The 20,381-nt window shown below is 34.4% G+C and overlaps 1 protein-coding gene across 4 annotated transcripts in view; it reads left to right on the top strand.

Annotated features, from left to right (window-relative positions):
- GPATCH2 (G-patch domain containing 2) overlaps positions 1 to 20,381 on the top strand; it is a 98,574-nt gene that overhangs the window by 15,844 nt on the left and 62,349 nt on the right. For all 4 annotated transcript variants that reach the window (XM_048935913.1, XM_048935910.1, XM_048935911.1 and 1 more), the window contains exon 5: positions 160 to 239. In XM_048935913.1, the coding sequence (XP_048791870.1) occupies positions 160 to 239 (80 nt within the window). The remainder of the gene's footprint in view (positions 1 to 159; positions 240 to 20,381) is intronic.

Below are 20,381 nucleotides of genomic sequence, written 5' to 3'. Positions count from 1 at the left end.
CTCTTCTGTGTTCTTTTTTTTCCTGTTAATACTCTGGCTGTATTAAATGTATTTTTGTTTAACTAAAGGTAAATCAATAGATTGTTATATAAAGGTAAATATTCTTCATTATATGGTATAGGAAATATACATAAATAAATCTGTACTTTTTATTTGAAGGTTTCCAGAGCAGGTTTAGTCATCTTCATGGAATGCCAGCAAGAAACACAAAAAAGGCTCCAGGAAACCAAAATGCGTTGGTATGTCCTTTCATTGATACTAACATTTCTACAAGCCATTCTTATTGCCTTTTTGTTTGTAAGAGCATACTCCTCTCATTCTTGTTTCCTAATGTTGTGAATAGGTAATGGAAAGGTAAGACTTCTGTGTCACTGCTGTTTCTGTGCTTTAGACTTTCTCTACTACAGTTCTATTTTAATATAATATACCTGAGTGCTAAAATGGCAAAAACAATCCAAGATTGTCCCTCAGTGCTTATTTTGCGCTTTGTGTAGGAGAAGGTATTTTGGTTTTCTTATAATTAACAAAATTTTCAGTATATATCTTATGTGTCTATGAAAATATGTTTCTCTCCTCTTAAGAAAATCAAACCCAATTCATTTCAATTTTATCTAATACTGATAGCGTTCCAGGATGGGTATGTGGTAGTAGCAGAAATGTTAAGTCACGGCTTGAGTCAGTGGTTGAGCACCTGTTGGGAGGCAGGGCCAACCCAGGGGAGCTCAGGTGCATACAGTACACCTGAGTGACAGGAAGAGATGGAGCCAGAAACCCCTTCATTTAAGGGTTGGCAGTAGAGGCAAGAGTATCTTGCTGGAGGTCCCTGTGTACCTGAGATCTTGTGAAGGTGAGCAGATTCTTTCCTTTGTGTCTCTACTCATGACAGTTGCTTTTGAGCAAGTCCTCACTTGCTGATGCATAGTACTATTAGCTTTTTTCTAAACTAAGATTCTAATGAGTTTTTTACAATTTCTTTCTTTGGTGGAAGTCATGAAGAGAATGAGTTGACTTCTTAACTTAAAATGTTAAAGTATGTTTACTGTAGCACAGTCTACTCCTTTCTTATCAGAAAAGTGATTGGAAGACAGGGAGAGACGTGAAAGACTATCATATCGGGCTATGTTTTTTATTCACTGGTAAATACTGCAGCATTGACTTTGTTATTTGGGAACAGTACATGTTTTCAAATTCTAATTTGTCTTAACGAAAAAAGATAGTTCTGGGAAATGTCAGTTCCATTGCATATGCAAAGAATAAGATGGAACTGTTAGAAATGTAACTTTTTAAAAGAGAAGGTTTTTATAGCCATTGCAACCTCTATCCAATAATTGCCATTTGAAGCAGAATAAGATGCCTTAAAACCTTGGCCTGTGATCTCTGCTGTTAGTGGTCATGAATTAGATGAATGTTATCTAGTTCTTGGTTTCCTATCTACCTATTTTTATTTTTGGTTCAGTGCTTGCTTGAGCATATCTAGGATTTGTAGCCCATTTTCTAAGCTTATTGCAATTTCACTCTGATACTTTATAGGAGCTATTATAACTGATAGGTTAGCTTCATGGTATTGATGATACATGGCTTAACTACCCTAAAAACTGCCTTTTCCTCTAAATTGTAAAAAGGTGATTAAGTTTCAATTGAAGATATACTGTGAATGTATATATATGATAAAAGCCCCTAATGTTTATTTTCTTCTATGCTTTCTAGGTTATCCTTAGCCCATTTTGTCTTCCTGCCATGATATCTCATATATAAAGATAGTATCATAGTCTGCTTTATAACAAATTCAAAAGCTGATCTACTAAAGACTGATAATTCAGTTTCAGTTATTAAATGTGTCATTTACATAGTGTTGTGAAACAAGGTTGACATCTGAATGTACATTCTAAACCACTATGTTTAGACAGGATAGCATATATAGAATGGATGTGCAGTTGCCTCTTCAGATGCAGAGTTTTCTGACCTCCCTAGCAACTATTTATGTTTGTGGGCACATCTGCTGCATCTGTCTTTGCAAGAGCTCATGTACTTCCTTTTAGGCAGTGATTGCTTCTTAAAGAAAATATTTTTAGATACTTCAATGACAAAAAGTAATTTAATACCTGTGACATGTGATAAAACAGAACAAGAAGTAATTACTGCTATTAGATGGTAACAGTGAAGAAGAGCAGCAATGCTTTTAGAGAGATTAATATCCTGAGGAGAGAACACTGCATACTCAACTCATTGAACAGAGTTGTGATGTGACTTCTTTCATTTTTTTTTTTTAATAATGGTATCCCTTTTTGTAATCTCATGTCTCTATTGCTGCTTTTACACAGACTTTAAGGGACACACAGAAGAAAATGTATTTTCCTGCGAAGATATGTTTCCTAAAGTACACAGTTTATATTCAGTCTAAAGATGTGTTGTCTGTATCTGTGGAATGTGAGCATAGTTAGTGCTTTGTGAGACAGTATGTGTTTAGAACTTTTTTTTTTTTTGCATGATTTAGTTAAAGGTTTGTGCATGTCGCAGCTTGAAAAGATTACTGGCGTTGAGAATGCAAAATGCAGAGGTAAGATAATACTTTGACAGATCATCACCCTCTAGGAAAGATTTTAAATGCTCAACTGTTTACATGCTGTGAGAGAAACATCAGGCTAAATGTCTTCATGACGATTCGCTATGTCCCAAGGAAGATGACAACTTAATTTTCTCACCCTTATTTCTAGAAGTAGCAGGAATAGGGAGCCAGAGGAAATTACCTCTTTGTAGGTCAGTTAGTGATCTTTAACATGAAGTATCCACATCTGATGTTCAGATTCTGTCCAGATATTTTTCCTGCATTTCATTCAATGACTAGTTCTTTAAGTACACTCATAGAAACTTTCTATCACCAGTTTACTGCCTTTGAATCAAAACACTTTTTTAATAACTGTGCAGCACTGCAAAAACATCGGAAGTAAAACACAGAACAGTGTAACCAGGACAAATACTGTAGAAATCTCTACTTAATCTAACATGCAGGTTGAGCGAGCAGGTAGCAGGCAGGTAAAAACATGAGCACAAAAATTTAAAATCTATATATTCACAAGAAATACTTATTTCCCTTGGATTGTTCATTGTACTTAACAAAGAAAGGTACAATTCTTAATGGAATCCATAAATTAAATAATTTATCAGGCATATATTTTGGCATGTATTTATGATACTGAGATTTCACATCTCTATTGCTTTACATTATGGCAGTCTCATTTTTAACAGAACTTTCTTTGAAAAGAAAAAGTGTTACTTGTGTAATGCACTATACTTTTGATCCTGCCTGTGTCATATTTCTTGTAGCAGTTTTATAGTTCTAGTCAGAAGCATGGTTGTTGCAGTTGGAAAGATTAGTGTAATGGGAAGGTGATATAGGAGTGAAATGGAAAAAAGGACAAATGGAAAGAATGCTTGCTTGCCTCTGAAGATCGCAGGGAAAAACTCCACAAGGGATGGATTTCCAGTCAGAGATCCTTCCCTTGTGGCAATCAGCTCTTAAATGGGTTCTAGGAGAGGTGCAGCCAATTCCACCCCTTTTGGTCACACAGCTGAATTGCCTTCACCTGTGCTCTGAGGGCTGACCCGATCCTTTCCCCAAGTGCTCAATCAGTGATTCAGGCTGTGATTCAACTGTTCCCTTACAGTGGTAAGAGTACTTTTATACCATACTAATATTTAACAAACTCTTAACAACGTTGTACTGTGTGAAATTACATTGTTTGCTTGAATTCTGCAGTTGTATATGATCTGGTTTACACAGTTCCTTTACCAAAAATGAGCAAAGATGCTGCAGGACTTTAAGTTCTCTTACATGTTTCTTTTTTGCAGCTTTGATTCTTTATCTAGGCAAAAAAACCTGGGAAGTGATTTCTCTGGGTTACAGTGTAAAAAGCATAATCAATAAAAATGCTTTCTCTCAACTGCACAAATTTTTCCATCTATTACTTACTATGAGTTTTGATTTTCATGATTCATAAGAAAATCTCCTCTTGAGTCTTTTGTTCTTAGGGATGTCTCTTTTTCTTTTAGCACAGTTATACTATTGAGCTTAACAAAACGTAGTTGCAATTATTAAAAATTACATAAGGCATGAAAGCTATCATCTATTGACCTGTTATTCAAGGTCTGGTTTTTGGGCTGTTTCTGTCAAATCCTGCAACTTTGTTTCTCTCGCAAACACATGCTTCACATACAGAATTCAGGTAACTACTACCACCTTAATTTGAAGAGAAGACATGGAGAATTGTTCCTGCTTTCAAGATTAGAAATTCAATTTCTAAGTACTCAATAACTGAAGAAACAGCTAGATGTATTCAGGTGCTTTTTCTTAATATATTATTTTGGAAAGTGAGTGGTGTTATATGACAAAAAAATTTTTTTACAGATACCTTCTTTAAAGAGGGAACTGAGCACTGTTGTTACAGTATCATTCCTAAGCCTCTTCATGAACGCTGTGCTGCAGCTCAGCTCTTGTCTCCTTCAAAGCTGCTGCAGTTCATTAGCCAAACATGAGTTCAAATACCGGATGTATAGATTTCAACCAATGACATTTTTTTAACAAATCAATAATTAGATTTCTCAAGATGCGTGGAAAAAGTGTACTACTTAATCTTTAACTATAAGCCATCCTTGATACTTACAATCTGTCTTCTAAGCCTTCATAAGTAAGAAGGAGCTGAAGCAACTGGTAGCCTAGCTACTGCTTCTTTCTTGTCTCTTCCTGCATCAGTACAGAAGGCAAATATTTAGAAAATCCAAAAATCTCTAGTTGAAAACTAAAAATACAAGTAAACTGTAATGGCTTGTTCCAACAGTCCTTGAAAGACAAACTCTTTAAAAAAAAAAAAAAAAAAAAAAAAAAGTCATGTTCCTTAACAGATGTCTTTCTTGCCTTTACTACTAATGCTGTTCGTATCTTCTTTGTATGTCTAAAATTTCCAGCACTCCATTTTTTTGTTTTATCTCAAACTGTGGTTGAACTATGATTTTACAATGAGTTGTAAAATAAAATGTGATTGTAACTCATAATGAAAGGATAATACATGAAAAGAGTTATGGCATATCATTTAAATTGTTGATTAAAGTTTAGGTAGCCTTGAAACTTGTTTTAGTTTCATTCTTAAACTCTCCGATGCTACAAAGTAAAAGTATTGTTAATATGTCATGCAATCAACAGTTTGAGGTAACTTCATTCTGTTGGTAAAGGAAAAGTGTTATTTCTTCAGTACAGCTACTGAAACAGATGTTTTGTTTATATAGTGAAGAACTTACAGTGGTGTAGTTTTCCACTTGCTACAAAAATCAGAGCGTACTTTGATATTTAAAGATTAGCCTCTAACTAATGTAATTGTACTGACTTGATCCTTGGACTCTCACTTCTAATATGGTGTTGATAATGCATCCCATTTCTGTGAAAGTTTCCCTCCAGTAGGAGGGAAACAGGAGGATAATAAATGGAAAACACTTATTGATGTTGTAGGCTTGCAATATTCTCCACGAGGAGGAATCTCCAGGAAGAAATCCTTCCCCACTGGCGGTCAGCTCTTAAATGGGAGTCTAGGAGAGGTGAAGCCAGGCTCCACCCCTTCCAGCAGCACAGATGAGTTACCTTCACCTGTGCTCCCGTGGCTGACTCATTGCTCTCCTCAGGTCAGTCAGAGGTTCAGGCCATGATTCAGCAGTTCCCATACACTAGATTAATAACAGAAGCAAAAATACAAACTGCAACTTAATATATATATTTGTTTTCTACATTATGAGTACATATGCCTTGTACCCTGTTTGAAAACAGTGAATTAAACTGGATCTCTCAAATCCTCTGCAGTAATTTGTCATATCAAGTATCTTCAAAATACAGGCTGAAAAATAAAGCAGCAAACATGTGATGCGTTGTACTGAAATCGAATCCCCCAGGAATGTCATTCTGTTGCTTTTGTAAAGTGAGATAAAATGCAGAAGTGAGGAGGTATTTCTGTACCGTTGTTTTGTTACTGTGGCTCTAGTTAGTCAGTTGTAAGGAAAATTTTGCATAACCTGTTAAAAATAACAATGGAGAAGAGGAGACAACCACAGTTCTGGTAGATGTGACTTCACTGAACTCTCTCCAGTCTAGAAACTAGAAGAGGAATGGATTGTTGTTAGGGGTAGTTCTTTCTAATTTTGCAAAGAAATGCTTAATTCTAGAATTAAAAAGCCTAACAAGAATGTAATGTGAAATTTTGAGAATGGTCTGCAAAAAGTTTGCTACCATTGTGTTTCTTGAAATAAGAAAATCAAATGGGTATATCTGAGCACGGTTTCAAGGAGGAAGTGAAGCTATAAATTTCTCGGAACTGACTGCTGGTAGTTGGTATCTCGTGATGTTTACAGTAAGAGTTTTGTTTTTACAGCAAGTGTGCATGTATCTGAAGACAGAATGGATCCTCTTCTAAATGAAGCTGTAGGATTTATTTTGTATGTCTTTCTAAGATCTTCAGAAAGAAGAGCTTTGGTCTCTGCAAACATTCAGCAAGCATCAGTGAATGTTGTGGGTGCCATTTCTTCTTGCATGGAAGAATTCAGTAATGCTCTTTTGCTTCATGTATTCTTCTGCGTAAGACACCTTTTTGTTGGACTGCTCATACAACACCATATAATGGAATATTGATGGGAAGGTTCAACCTTCCCACCTACGACATTGTGGACCAATATAGTAAGATAAAATCGGGAGCCAATATTTTTGGAGCAGATCTTGAATATATAAGCAGTAAACTGGATTAGGTTTACTACCAGGACAATAAAAAGGGTTGCTGGCATATATTACATCCAAATGAATTGGAGTGGTTCAGTATCTATTGGTCCTTGCAGTTAAGTTACTGTCCCTTTGCTTAGGGCACAGTAGCTGTGTTGTGTTTTGTTGTTGGTTTTTTTTTAGTTTATTTCTAAGTGAATCAAGAGATCCCTGTAAACCATTACAACTGATCGCTTCATCCATTTCACTTCTGATAACTGCTGAAAATATGTTCCTGTCGGTCCCTTGCAATTTCATTTAGCAAATTCCAACTTCAACTTCTTTTCTTTGTATTAACTGCAGTGCCTAATTTGACAGATGCTTTTAAAACCTGCATGCTTAAGTATTAAAATAACTTTTGTGTTTTGTTGTTTCTCAACTTCAACTTAGCAGTCCTGCAGATAGGAGTTTTAAAGGTCAGGAAATAAATTTATCCTCAGTTCTAAGAACTGAAAATTGTCTTATTTATGTGGTCATATTTACTGCCAGCTGATGAGGAAACTATTTTAACTGATTTTTTTAAAACGTATATTTTTAAACACACCTAAAATTCACTTTATTGAATGTTAGACAAAAGCTGTCCCATTTTCCTTTCTCCTTTGATGCACTCCTGTTACATTGCTGAGTTCTAAAAGAATTAGTATGCAAAGACTGAAAAAGAAAAAAAATATATATATAGTGGATTTACTGTAATTTTGTTTTTTTAATCTCTGTAAAAGAGTCCAACTAGAGAAAGGAGATCTTTTTTTCTTTTTTTGTTCCATACTGTTACTTTTTGAAAATGCATGCATACAGTGATTGACATTTTGTTGTCGAACTTCTGTCTTTTCTTTTTATAAATCTGGGATCAAATCACTGATGTAAATCTAGGGCAATTTAAGACAATTTACAGTCCCTAGAATGAGAGCGTTGCCTGTTGAAAGTTACCATAAGGCAGCTTTCCTGTGAACTGCAATGTAGCATGTAAGCAAAAGATTAAAAAAAAAAAAACCTGCAAAAAAGCTGAACTTTCTGAAAAGCCAGTATTTCATTGTTAAGGTGGTCGTAAACATTTTAAAACTTATTGTTATCTCTTGCTCAGAAGAACAGTATGCCTATCTGCATTTGGCCAGATTGTCAAAAAAAGCATGTAATAGGCACAGCATATTTAATACTTAATAATTGTGAAGGCTTCATTAGGGCTTCTTTTGTACACAAACTGATATCTTTATTAAGTTAATTCCCTTATATCAGTGACGTATATGCATATTTTCTTAAAGCTTTAATGTGATTTTTTTTGTAGGAAGACAAATTCAACTTCATTTGCATGGTGTTTTACTGAATCTTGTATTAAATATTACTAGAATGTGGAAAATGTTCTAAAAATATTTGGAGGTTGATGGATTAGTACTCTTCAAAGGGAAACAAAACACTAAATATTTCTAATCCTGCATTATTTACCGCATGGGTGGTTAAATGCTACTTTAAGCCCCATAAAATTAAAAGGGAGAAATCTGCCAACTGTAGCAGGAATTGGATTTAGGAAGAGTGGTACAGAGCCAAAATATTGCTACAGAATTAGATGTCAAAAATCTTCTTTAATAGTAGATATATAGTTCACAGTGCTTGGTTATGATTAATACATTTAATCTAAATCACTGAAAGTTGCTCTCTCCTTTTCCATAAAATACAATAGGACACAAATCAGTTTTACTGTAGGTGGATAACAACTGGAAAATAATGCATCTTCCCGCCCAATAAATTGTCAGTTATACCTTTTAACTAAAATCGATTCATCTTCCCAAAATTTATTACAATTTCTAATAATAAATCTTTTCAAATGTTTATTCATTTGCTTTTTGATACATTTGTGCCACTTTTGCTATGGTCTAATGTTTTTTCTTTTGATTCATTGTAAATTAGAAAATCTATTTTGAGTCAATTTTCTAGTTAAGAAGTTAAAATCTATAACCTAGCCATTTTTTCATAGTCTCCTTTGCACATTTTAATACCCTTGAACTTACAATCCAGTAAATTCTGATCAGAAGGTGATTAAAAGACTTTTTCACTGCAACTTCTTGACTGAGGGCCAGATTCATAAAACAAGTACTTAGGAGATTGTTCACTGCTTTTCTCCTGTGCTTCTTCCTGTTTCAAAGAGGAGGGCGGAAAGAATTGTATCAGATGAACAGATGCATAAGATTTAGCATAAGATTTTTAGTACAGGTGATCAGAATGGCTACCTTGGAATTAAAAGCCATCTGTAACAATGAAGAGTATGATATAAGCCTCCTTTTGTTGTCTCTTTATAGCAGCAAGACAGTGATACTTCTGGAAATAATTAAAGCACTCTGCATTGTTTCTGTAGTTATCCAGTATTAACCTCTGAATGTATGGTCATCTTGTTCTTAAAAATGTTCTTAGACATAACTTTTTTTTTTTTTTTTTAAGAAGAAAATAGTTCAGAAGAAACTTTTTTTTGCTTTCCCTAATGATTGATCTGCCAATCTCATCAGTGCAATTGTTCACTGTTCAGCAGTTTCCTGCTCTCTATATAATGTGTCGGAGAGGAATACTCTTAATTTTTTTCTAATTCTCCTAATAGGCGTATTTCCTGTTCTCACTCAGTGATGTAGTGTGATCTTTTACCTACTTCTCTGTCAAGAATTTGGTATGAGAAGCTTGATCTAATGTGTAGGCACATCAAATAAGGTTGATATAGTATGTAAGCACATCAAGTTACTTAATCTACAAGTTTGTTTTGTTTTGTAATATAAATGCTGGCAGAAGGGGGGGAGAGGGCAAGGAAGTGTTTCAAGTGTACGTGTGGGAAGATGACATTGATAATTTGAACTTGATCTGTAGCATCATTTATTGGTAAATTTGCTTAGGTGAAAGCATCTTGGATCTTGAAGTGATTGATTCCAAAGTTGTTTAAAAAAAAAAAAAAATTATTTGTGTGGATGAATTGGAATTCATTAATTTTACTAATTGCTCAGTGAAGAAAACAGATGTTTTCTTAGGCAAAGATCAGGCTTTAATTGCAGGTCTTAGCTACTCATCTAAAAATAGTGTCAATATGTTAATGTCTCTCAAAGTTAATTTTTTATATTTCTGTGGGAATGCCATTCTGTTACACGTTTGTTAGACCTTACTTTAATGAAGTTTAATTGTATGCAAACATAAATCTGATACAAAAAGTATTTATGACAGTATTTGTATGTCATAATGTATCTATTTAGAAAACTCTTTAAGAGCATGTTGGTTAGGTATTACTTATATAAAATGTCAAAATTGATACTATCCAGTTAATCTATTTCTTGTTATAAAATACATGTTACAAAAATACTCAAAACAACTGAAACTTTCAATTTATGATTCTGGAAAGGATGAGTTTCTAGCAATTACGTGAATCTATATGAATGCAGAGTCTCCTTAGGACTCTTATTCGAAGATATGTACTCTGTAGAAACTACCATAGAATTGTGAGCTTGGTTTTGACCTTTAGCAAACTGTTTTAAATGTTGTTGGTTCTGAATGCTTTAAGTATGTATTTTTCACTACCATGGGGTGGCGGAGATCACCTAACTAGTACTGGTAATTAAAACGATCCAGTGAGAAATTACCTTTTGAAAGCAGCATTGGTGAGCAGCAACCTTATAATGCATATGCAGAAAGACTAATAGACACATGCTTGGTAAAAGCACCAAATGGAAGGAAACTAACAAAGCATCACTAAACGTAGTTGGTAAAATAAATATTTAATGGAGTACACCAATACTGAGCTACAAATGACCTGTGAGATCCAATAATTGTGATACTAGAAAAACATTATTATAATTTAAACATCTTTTAAATTCATTATTTCAAATTCATTCAAAACATTATATTCTCAACATTTTTTTTTTGTTCAGATCGCACTGTTTTCCAGCAGTGTGGGTGGTTTTTTTGTTGTTTTTTTTTGTTTGTTTGTTTTTTTGTTTGTTTGTTTGTTTGTTTTCAGAAAATGCATATCTTGCATGGAAGAAATTTCTTGCAACTTCTCAATGCGTGTGTTTCCTTCAAATTAAGGAGCTTGTCTTATAGTGACCCTGATAATCATCGATTATTTTGCTATCATTTCAGTAAAAGCTAAGATTATCACATACAATTGATGTGCTGCTTCTTATTGATTCTTTGAGAAAGATAGTTAGAAAGTTAGTGTTGTGTTTCAGTTAGTGTTGTGCAGTAAGGTAAAGAAATGAAACCTCAAAATAGTTTAAGTGACACACAAATCTGTGAAGAACGTGTTTGAATTAATAGCTCTTGGTGTTTGTTGTGGCTATCTTGCTAGGATAGAAAACGTTACAATTATTTTCAGTTGCTATGATGATTTACTGTGGAAGTACTATTTTTGAAAGAAGGTTAACGTTGCCTCCCTTGCATAGAAGTATTAAGGAAAGAGGTTGATGTTTAAACAGTTTGCTGTGAAAGGAAAATATTATCCTTGAGGCATTGTCCACGATGCTGTCTGTAGCTTTCAAAGCATGTTCCTAATTGCAGTTATTTCTTATGCCTTCAAAAGAAAGTAAACAGGCTCTCTTGTCTACCTTAACCTAAAGGGAGAAATAAAACTGCCTGGAGATTCAGGTACATCTGGCATTCCCTTTATTTTACTCTGCCTTGCTGGAGGAGCTGTAAGTGGCCAGCCATGCTGTCAGCATACATGTAGCCCAGAGGTCTCAAATGGCATTGACTTGCACAAAATAGATTATTCCAGTAGGATGACAGAGCTGGTCGGCTGTTAAAAGAACTAATCAAAGCAGACACAAGCCTAAGTATAATACTAGTTACTAGAAACTCTGCTGGCATCAGACTAATTAAACATAAACACCTAAAGCATTCATTTATTTCTTTATCAAAATTATCAAACTGATGAAGTGCCCACAGCTGGGGAGAGGTGGGACTTTTTGACCTCACTTAACCTTTCCAGTATAGCTAAGAGGATTTGTCTTGGCAGCCCCCTCTCCAAGGGGAGATCATTGAAACCATTAATGATCTGTTCCTTGGCAGAACGCCTGAAAAATTCTTTCAGAACAGACTTTTTTAAAGCTTTACATGCATTCCTTAACTCACATTGTTTAAGTTTCAGCATTCTAAGGAAGTTGATGGTTCTCGTGTAGGTTTGTAGGTAATTCTACGACTTTGAAAGGCTGTGTGCTTTGTATAGATAACTCCTTCGGATCCATGTGCACAGTGTTGCTTAGCATCAACCAGATTTTGTGTGGCCTGACAAAACAGAATTGCTTACTGTTATTTCTTTGAGCTGCAGCACCTTTGTGCCTAAGAACTCTTCTCTGAAGAACAATTTGGGGAAGGCAGGGAAATTTCAAGCACTCAAAGTGGTAATCCAGAGCAGGATTGCTCTTGCATGGGTTTCTTCACCAGCCATGGACCTCTGGAGTAATACCTCCTTCTCAGTCTCTTTTCCAGTCCTTCCTCAGGTAGTTTATTTGCTTCAGCAGTTCTCCTGCTCTGCTATGTCTTCTGCACTGCTTGTTGTCACTTAGCTTGTTGTCACTTGCTCTTTCTTATGTATTATTCCCATCCTGCTGTCATCTCTTGTCTCCTCAGTTCTTGAGCATTTTGGAAAGCTAATGGGAACACATCTAACTCCATCTTGGTGCATGATGGGTCTGTTGTTGAGCCGATTAATACCAACTGCCAGAGATCAGTCCCTGGATGTGTCCTATACAGGTCTCACCTGCAGCTTCTTTCACTGTCAAAACCCTGCCACCTATGTCCAATGCAAGATAGATAGCTTTGGCTGGGTTTGGATGTGTAGATGTTTACAGCAATATGAAGGGAAACTTGAGGAGAATAGAATTCAGGGGAAAGTTATTTTCAGAAGTGTTATTTTTTCATTTGTCTGTCAGTAAGGTTACTTATGCAAACAATTTGCTTCGGTTACAAGAAATTTAGGACTAAAAACTTGAGTACGTAGCTATGGCAAAAAATGTTCTCCTATGTGCCTGGATATCCACTTGTATATAGCTTATTAATGCTAACCATATTTCAAAAAAGTAGTCCAAATTAATTCTATAGGACCAGCTTGCTGCTTAGCAAGTAGAAATAAATACACATAACACAGTGGTTAACTTCTCAAGAAGCCAATATTTCACTGTAACTATGTTCACCACACCTGATATGATCATATTAATATGATCCCGGCTTTGATAATGATGTAAAATATAATCTCATGCTTTGCAGAGGAAAGAATAATTCTCTTTGGTTCTGCAATCTCAATTCGTGGAGACTAAATTCCAATCATTTCATCCAGTCCTAACTTGGTATTTTTAACTAGTTTAGTATTTCTGAGCACTTAAATTTAACAAATTCTGAGGAACGGAGACTTGGGTGGAATTTAGACTCTGTAAATCTGAGTTTCCATTTATGTGGGTTTTCATCTCTCTCTAATAGCTGGTAATACCTTCACTTCTATTTAATAGGAATGGAAGAATACATATCAAGTAATAGGGGAGGGGGACTATGGATTATGAACATATAACTATATTTGTTAATTTCTGTAATTGCACTATAGGACCAACTTCTCAGTTCTGATTGAATGTATAGCAATAAAGCCTAATTTAGTTTTTTGATTAAATGCATCCACTTCTAAGCTATTGATTTGTAGTAGTTTGTGAATGTACTGAAAAGGATTCAGGTTGCATCTTGGAGGGAAGAAAAAAAAAAGCCACAGTGATTCTGGAATACTGTCAGAAGAACCTTGAAATTGAATTACAGCTTTAATATTCAAACTGGGGCATGTATTGTTATTTGTGATATATGTAAAATGACTTTTATAGATGAAATTTAAAATCGGTGACGCAGAATAGGGTTTATAGTGCATGGGCTTTAAGAAGAGCAAGGAAAGATGTTTGATGTAAAGCATGTGGCAGGAGGATGCATATTTATTAAATAAAGTAATTTTAAAATGGGTATATGATTAAAAAAAAATTTCTTGCTGACAAATTATTAAGATGATATTCTGTTGCTAAAAAGAGATTGAAACTGTTTTAAGAGTTTTATTAAATATGTTCATATTTACTAGAAACAATTAAAATAATGAAATACTTCCCTTGTGAAACAGTATAAATCAGCCATGTCAAATCTTAGTGTTTGAGGCTTTCATTTCCAGAAGTCTAATGCTTTGTACTGTTGTATCAGCATCACCTACAATTCTAATAAACTACTATGGCTTCTCACATAATTTCACTTCAGTTTTTATAAATGTGTATATCACTCCAAGCCTAATGCAAAGCTGAGTATGCTTTGCCATTAAAGAGTAGCAACAGCAAAGATGAAAAGCAGCAGCAACCCCCACTTGGCAATGCAATAGCCGGAACCTACAGAGAAGCCCACTACAATCATTTCTAAGTTTGTGTTTTGATGGTAGCTTTAAATACGGCATAGCTGTTAGGAATGAAAACATTTATGCTCTCTAGAAATGGATAGAAAGTACAGAGAGGAATGTCTCTCTAAGAACCCAACTGCAGAATTCCATTTTGAGTTATTTAATCCAGTCTCTCCATTCAAATGGTGTATTGCAGAACTTACAAGTAAGATTATAATCAGTCTCTATCATTCATTGCAAATTTAGCATAGCATCATGGTGAATGAACAGTTGGCCTTATTAACACTAATTTATTATGATCAAAATTGTAGTCCAATTTGAAATTACTATAAACTTGATGAATTCATTTGCAGAAACAGCATATATTTGATGATATGCTAGGGAGTAGCTAAAAGAGCAGTAGTGTTGCTGCGAAAATTATTTCTCTATAAAAGTTGTATGTAAAGGTGACATAATTGCTTACCTTATAAACAATTATAACTACAAAGTTAGGACTAGAAATTTCATTGGTGAAGTATATTCTAAAGATTTTTCTTCCTTTAAGAATGAATTATCTCTCTGTATCCTTCAGTCCGTCAGTGATGAAGAATACAAACTGAGAATCACAATAAGTAACTATAGCATATGTTAATTAAAACTTCCTTAACTTGAGATCCTTTTGAGTTTGTCCCAGCTTGCCTGCTGCTGCTTCTCAAATAATTAATGTTTATGTACACGGTTAAGGAATCTCCCACTCTCCCTTTTATTAATAGTTTCATACCAACTTTTTGTTTCTGAATTTGCTGAGTGCCTTGTACTGACAGAAAGAGACTTTTTAAACTCATATTATGGGTAAAACTTTTTTTTTTTTTCTGCGTGGCATCTATGACTTTATGGCCGTATCATTTGTGAAACTGAAAACTGATTTTAAATTTGTACTCTTTCAGTAAAAGTTCATTGCAATTAATACGCCTAAGACTGCAAAACTAGGAAAGCTAACAGTGATTTTGAAGTAGTAAAGAAAGAATATGTGCATTAGTAGAAGCAAGTGGAGAATGTTTATTTACCCTTAGGACTTTGAGAGATAGTTTTCCTCTTCTTTTTCTGATATCCATTTTACTGATAGTTACCTGAGTTTGAACTTCTTGACAACAACAAATATTTGGACCAGACTGAGAAATAAACGTTGAGCATTTCAATCTTTTTCTTTTTGTATGCAGTGTGCATGGTTGTTGTTTTTTTTAATTAAAAAAAAAAAAAAAACTTCATTAGGTAAATAGACTAATACTAAATAGAGTTAATTTCAATGTGTTTTTATTTTTAGTACTGTTTTTATTTCAGAAGCTTTTTTCTATGTTATTCCTTGCTTGCACCTAAGTGTTTTAAAGCATTTTATCTTGTCAGGAATACCCAAGAAGAAAACTCTTGATTTGTATGTGCTAAGAGCATCTGCAGTTTGAACGCTTTTAAATTAAAATATATCACTTGTTCCAAATGTATTGATTTATACATCTCTTTGTCAATATTAAGTAGAGCAACTTTTCCAATACGTTAAAAAAGACGTGGCAAGTCGGATTACATTTAGTGGGTTGGTTTAAGTTTATCTTTCTACGTTACCTGTTTGCATACTTTTTGCTCTTTTGCCCTTTATTCTCAATCACTGTTACAGATATTTCAAATGTCCCATGGCAATGCAGACGATTGCGCTCTGAATTAATACGAAGTTAAGGCAATTCGAATCTGACCCAACTTAAGCTTTCTGAGCTTTAAACTCTAAACAAATGGTTAAAAGGCAATTATACTTTAGTCAGCATTTTAATTTATGTATTTGTATTTGGTGGTGGTTCAACACTTAAAAACCCTTGAAATGAGCTTTACAAATCCTAACCTTAAAGGTGATAAAATTAATTATAAATTCTCAAAATGACCAATTGTACTGTGTTATTGAGTAAAATTTTAGTGCTGTGTGGTTTTTTTTGACAGTGATAACGAAGTTCTCCTTTTTACTTCTTTTCATCATATAGCTGCTTGCTATGTACAAGATATACCATTGCAAATACTTTTTTCTCTCACTTCTATTCTTTCGTACCTGAAGGTTAAACTGTTTCATTTATTCTAAGTAATCATATGACCAATTACATAGTACTTGTTGGACTGTAGGTGCATCCTCTTACATGTTCTTTTAAAACATCTTTGTCCGTATCTGTGTCTGTTCAACCTGCTCTGCTGATTGCTGAGCTGGAATACAGGTGAAATGTAAAACTGCACATAACACATACTAAACCTAGCAAATGTATCTGGTGTGAATCAAATATTGTGAATGTGAGCCTTTTTTTTTGTAAACATAGTGTTAGTAATCACGCTTAGTAAGCCCACGTGAATATTTACAAATGCAAAGCAAGTCCACTCTGGGACAGATGAACTCCTGTTGTTCACTGCCATTCCAACTGCTTAAAATCTAGGGTATGACAGGCATTCTGCAAACTGGGTACATAGTTTCCATGTGCAGTGGTATCACATGAATACCATGCGTGCAAGAGACTTACAACCATTGGGTCATCCAAGAGTGCTGTTGAATTCAGTGATATCTTTTCTGTACATGTGAGAGAAAAATTGTTTTTTCCCAGAATTTCATACCTGTATACACTGTAACTTAGGGGAAAAAAAAAAAAAAAAAAAGTTCTGCAGTTTACTTTGTCTCCCCAACTTACATCGAGCTTCATGGTATCTTATCATAGGCATCTTAATGACAATTAATTGCAATACATAACTAGAATTGTACAACCTCCTTTGTGAAAGTATATTTCAGTGATGTTGGTACCTCTTTCTTCCAGCACAATAAATCTGTTTTGGTAGGGTGTGAGGGCAGGTAGGTATGTTATCATTCTCTGGATGGAAATTCAGTTATCTTGCTGTTTTTAACAGGATATTCTATGGGAATTAGGCAAGCAATCATCAGTTTTCCTCTGCATTCCTGCCTTATTCTAATAATTTCAGAAAATCCCAGACAATTTGACAGTCCTTCAGAAATAAATGATTATTAGATACTTTACATTTCTTGAGGAAAAAGTTGCCAGCCTGTGGTGACAACCCTGGATTTAATAATTCCCCGGATGAAAGGCTGTGGCATAAACTCAGTTGTTAGCATGAGAGAAACCCATGTGGGAATGACCTTATAAATGCTTCAACATTTGATCAGTGTTCGCTCTTCTGTTAGACCTCAAAGTCAGTTAAATGTCGTATGTAAAGCCATAAGAAGCTAGGTGGTGTTGCTTTTTCTCCCTCCAGTTAACAGTATTTGTATCCAAAATGAGTCATGAATAAGTAGAGATAACTAGTATAAATCCTTCAGAAACAGTGAAGTTTAGTAACATCTAGTAATGCTATCTTCTTTCACCCTTAATTATTTTGACATTTATATTTCAGTTCATTATAATATATATATATTTTTTTTTAATTATAGAAGCTGTACTGAATTCTTTGTGATGTGTCTAGATCTGTGGCTATAGTGACCTATGATTCTTACTTCAACTTTTGTCTGAGTATTCTAAAAATATAGTGTTTTCCTGTTTTATTAGTGTATAAGGTTAAATTTCCCTAAGGTACAGATAAAGAAGATTCTTGGCAAATTTTTAAGAAGGTTCAGTCCCTTGAGTTTCAGGAATGATGGGTCAAGGAGGAAACAAACATGCTTCCTGGTAGCACAGAATAAGAATTAGGTTTTAGCTAGTTATAGTCAGCTGAAGCATATAATGGGAAAGGTAATAGTAGAATTCATAAGAATTCTTTGAATTTGGACTGAATACAAAGTATGTTTATTTTGATCAGTCCTGTTAAGTATCGAGTAAAACAAGGTAACTGTTTTACATGTATCTTCATACTTTTTTTTTTTTTATCCTTCACATGGAATTTAAATTTCCATTCAAATTCAACAATTTCTTCTAATTTCTCATCATGTTTTATTGTATCAACTTCAATCAGGGCTCTTTATTAGGACCAAATAGGCAAACTGAAAATGATACTGACAGTAAATTCCTTGAATATAACAAATTCTTCTTCGGTTTGTGTGACACACAATTTGTGGCTCAGTACTGCTGATCATGGATGAAAACTCATACCATAGCTGTGTAATTCTGTAGACATTCAATACTTTTGCTGGAAATAAATATTTAGTATTATTGAAAAATAACAACATTCAGGAGAGAATTTTACTCAGTCTGTCTCCTGGTTTTGCCATGTTTGCTGGTAGTATTGGCATCTTTGTTAGCTAATACAGGCAAAACATACATACTTCATCACAGCTTCATGATTAGCTTTATTATTATGTTGATTTTGTCCCTTATAATAAAGGAAGTTGTATATCAGTAAATCTAGACCATAAGAGAAAATTGTTTGCTAAGATTTTTTTATATAGTTGCTCCATAGCGACATAACTCTCACAGATTTAGTGTTTAACAAGGAGTTAAGGAATTATGATAGTAGCTTCAGATAATGCCTGGTTGTGGTTTGATAATTATTATGTCACAATAAATGATGGGTAAGAATTCCTACTCTGCCCTTTTTCACCATAGTCTGAGATATCTAAAAAGATGTAGAAATAGAAGTTAAATCCTAAATGTCTAGAGTCTGCTGACTTTGTGGGGATTGCTATATTTAACTGATAATTTTTTAAGGTTTTATTTATTTAATTAAATTTCTCAAGAACTAAGAAAAATACCTCCAACATAAGTTAGTTATATTACTTTGTGGCATATAGATAATTGAAGTGAGTTCTCAGTTTAATCTCATGTCATGTACTCTTGCCTTAGTGTACTCCAATACTCTAGGTTTTCACCTGGTTTTGTGATTGTCTTGAACAATAATGTATATACTACGTAGATATAACTGCTACTTTCAAGACATTATGGAGTTAAAAAACTATATTCTGTATGAAAATATTTCTTATCTGAGTATCTTTCAGGCTTTTTTAGTAAAAAAAAAAAAAAAAAAATAGAACAGCAGTGCTAGCTGTATACTCAGTCATCTGCTTAATCCTTATCCCCTTTGCATTGTCAATACCCATCTAATTCCACTTTAACAACAGTAATTGGCTGATGGAGTAGCAGATATAGATTTGTTTTCCTGATGACTCCTTGACTTTTTTCCTCTGGTAATACTAATAGAATTCCAAATCCTTACTGGTGTGATCATGTCATGAGTAGGTCAACAGTCATGTCAAGGTCCTATTGGAAACTTCATAGCCAACATCTTAATTTAGACTTAGCTATCTTTTTTCTTGTATGTGCAATTGTAAGCAATTCTTTCAAGTATCAAACTCATTCCATTATAACACAATTCATTTGATGCAAAGGGAGATGGTTCTGCATGTGAATTGTTTACTGAATGTTGTCCAAGTACAAATTCAGTAAGTTTTTTCCAGGTGTAATGCATTATCTGAATTATATCAGAAGCTTGAAAGAAAAATATTGCTTATTTGTTATGATTTTCAGTTATTTCAGTCTTTCATTTAATGGGAATTGAAGCAGGTGTTTTTGGGTTTCTAATGTTTAAGAAGAGCATGTCTTCTAAGAAAAACATGGATGTGGAAGGTTTCTTGTGACTGAGTTTATACAGTGGTTTCCTGCAACCAGAAGGAAAAATCTTATTTCTTTCTCTCAATATTTTTTCTTTTTTAAGCTCAATTCTAGTTTTTACGCTCTTCTCATACCTTTTCCATACAGTGTTGGTTCTTCCTCTTGCAACAGTTCTGGGTCGCAAAGCCCATTTTCTGAGTTGTGTCAATTTTGCAGAATGGGGGGGAAGGAGGAAAATCAGACTTTTCTCTCTAGATTAGATTTCTGTGATAGGAAAATGAAGTTGACAGAAGAATGGAAAGGGGGAGAAAGTAGGGCAGCTCCTTTCAGCAGTAGAGAGTCATGTAGGACAGGCTGTGTTTCGTGGTGGGATTTTTCCTTTAGGTTTTGTTTATGTGACTTAGAATTGAGAAATGAAACCAATGTTCATGGAACTTTAAGACCAGTCTGGGTTTGATGGGCTAATGACAGTCTTTCTCGTTCCCATACACTGTGTCTTTTCCATTACTTGAAGCTTCGTACTTATTTTTGGCACCAATATATATCCACTGTGGGAACGGAAAGTGTGTCTGCTGTTGCCTTTAGTGGACTTGAAGTAGCATTGCAGAAGTTCTGTTATTAACTTGGGTAAGAACAGAGTAAACTCCATATACTCACATTGTCCCTC

Source organism: Lagopus muta, chromosome 2 (assembly GCF_023343835.1).
Source record: "Lagopus muta isolate bLagMut1 chromosome 2, bLagMut1 primary, whole genome shotgun sequence".
NCBI classification, from domain to species: Eukaryota; Metazoa; Chordata; class Aves; order Galliformes; family Phasianidae; genus Lagopus; species Lagopus muta.
Note: the sequence above shows the minus strand (reverse complement) of the source record. Positions and strands in the feature narration are given on the sequence as shown.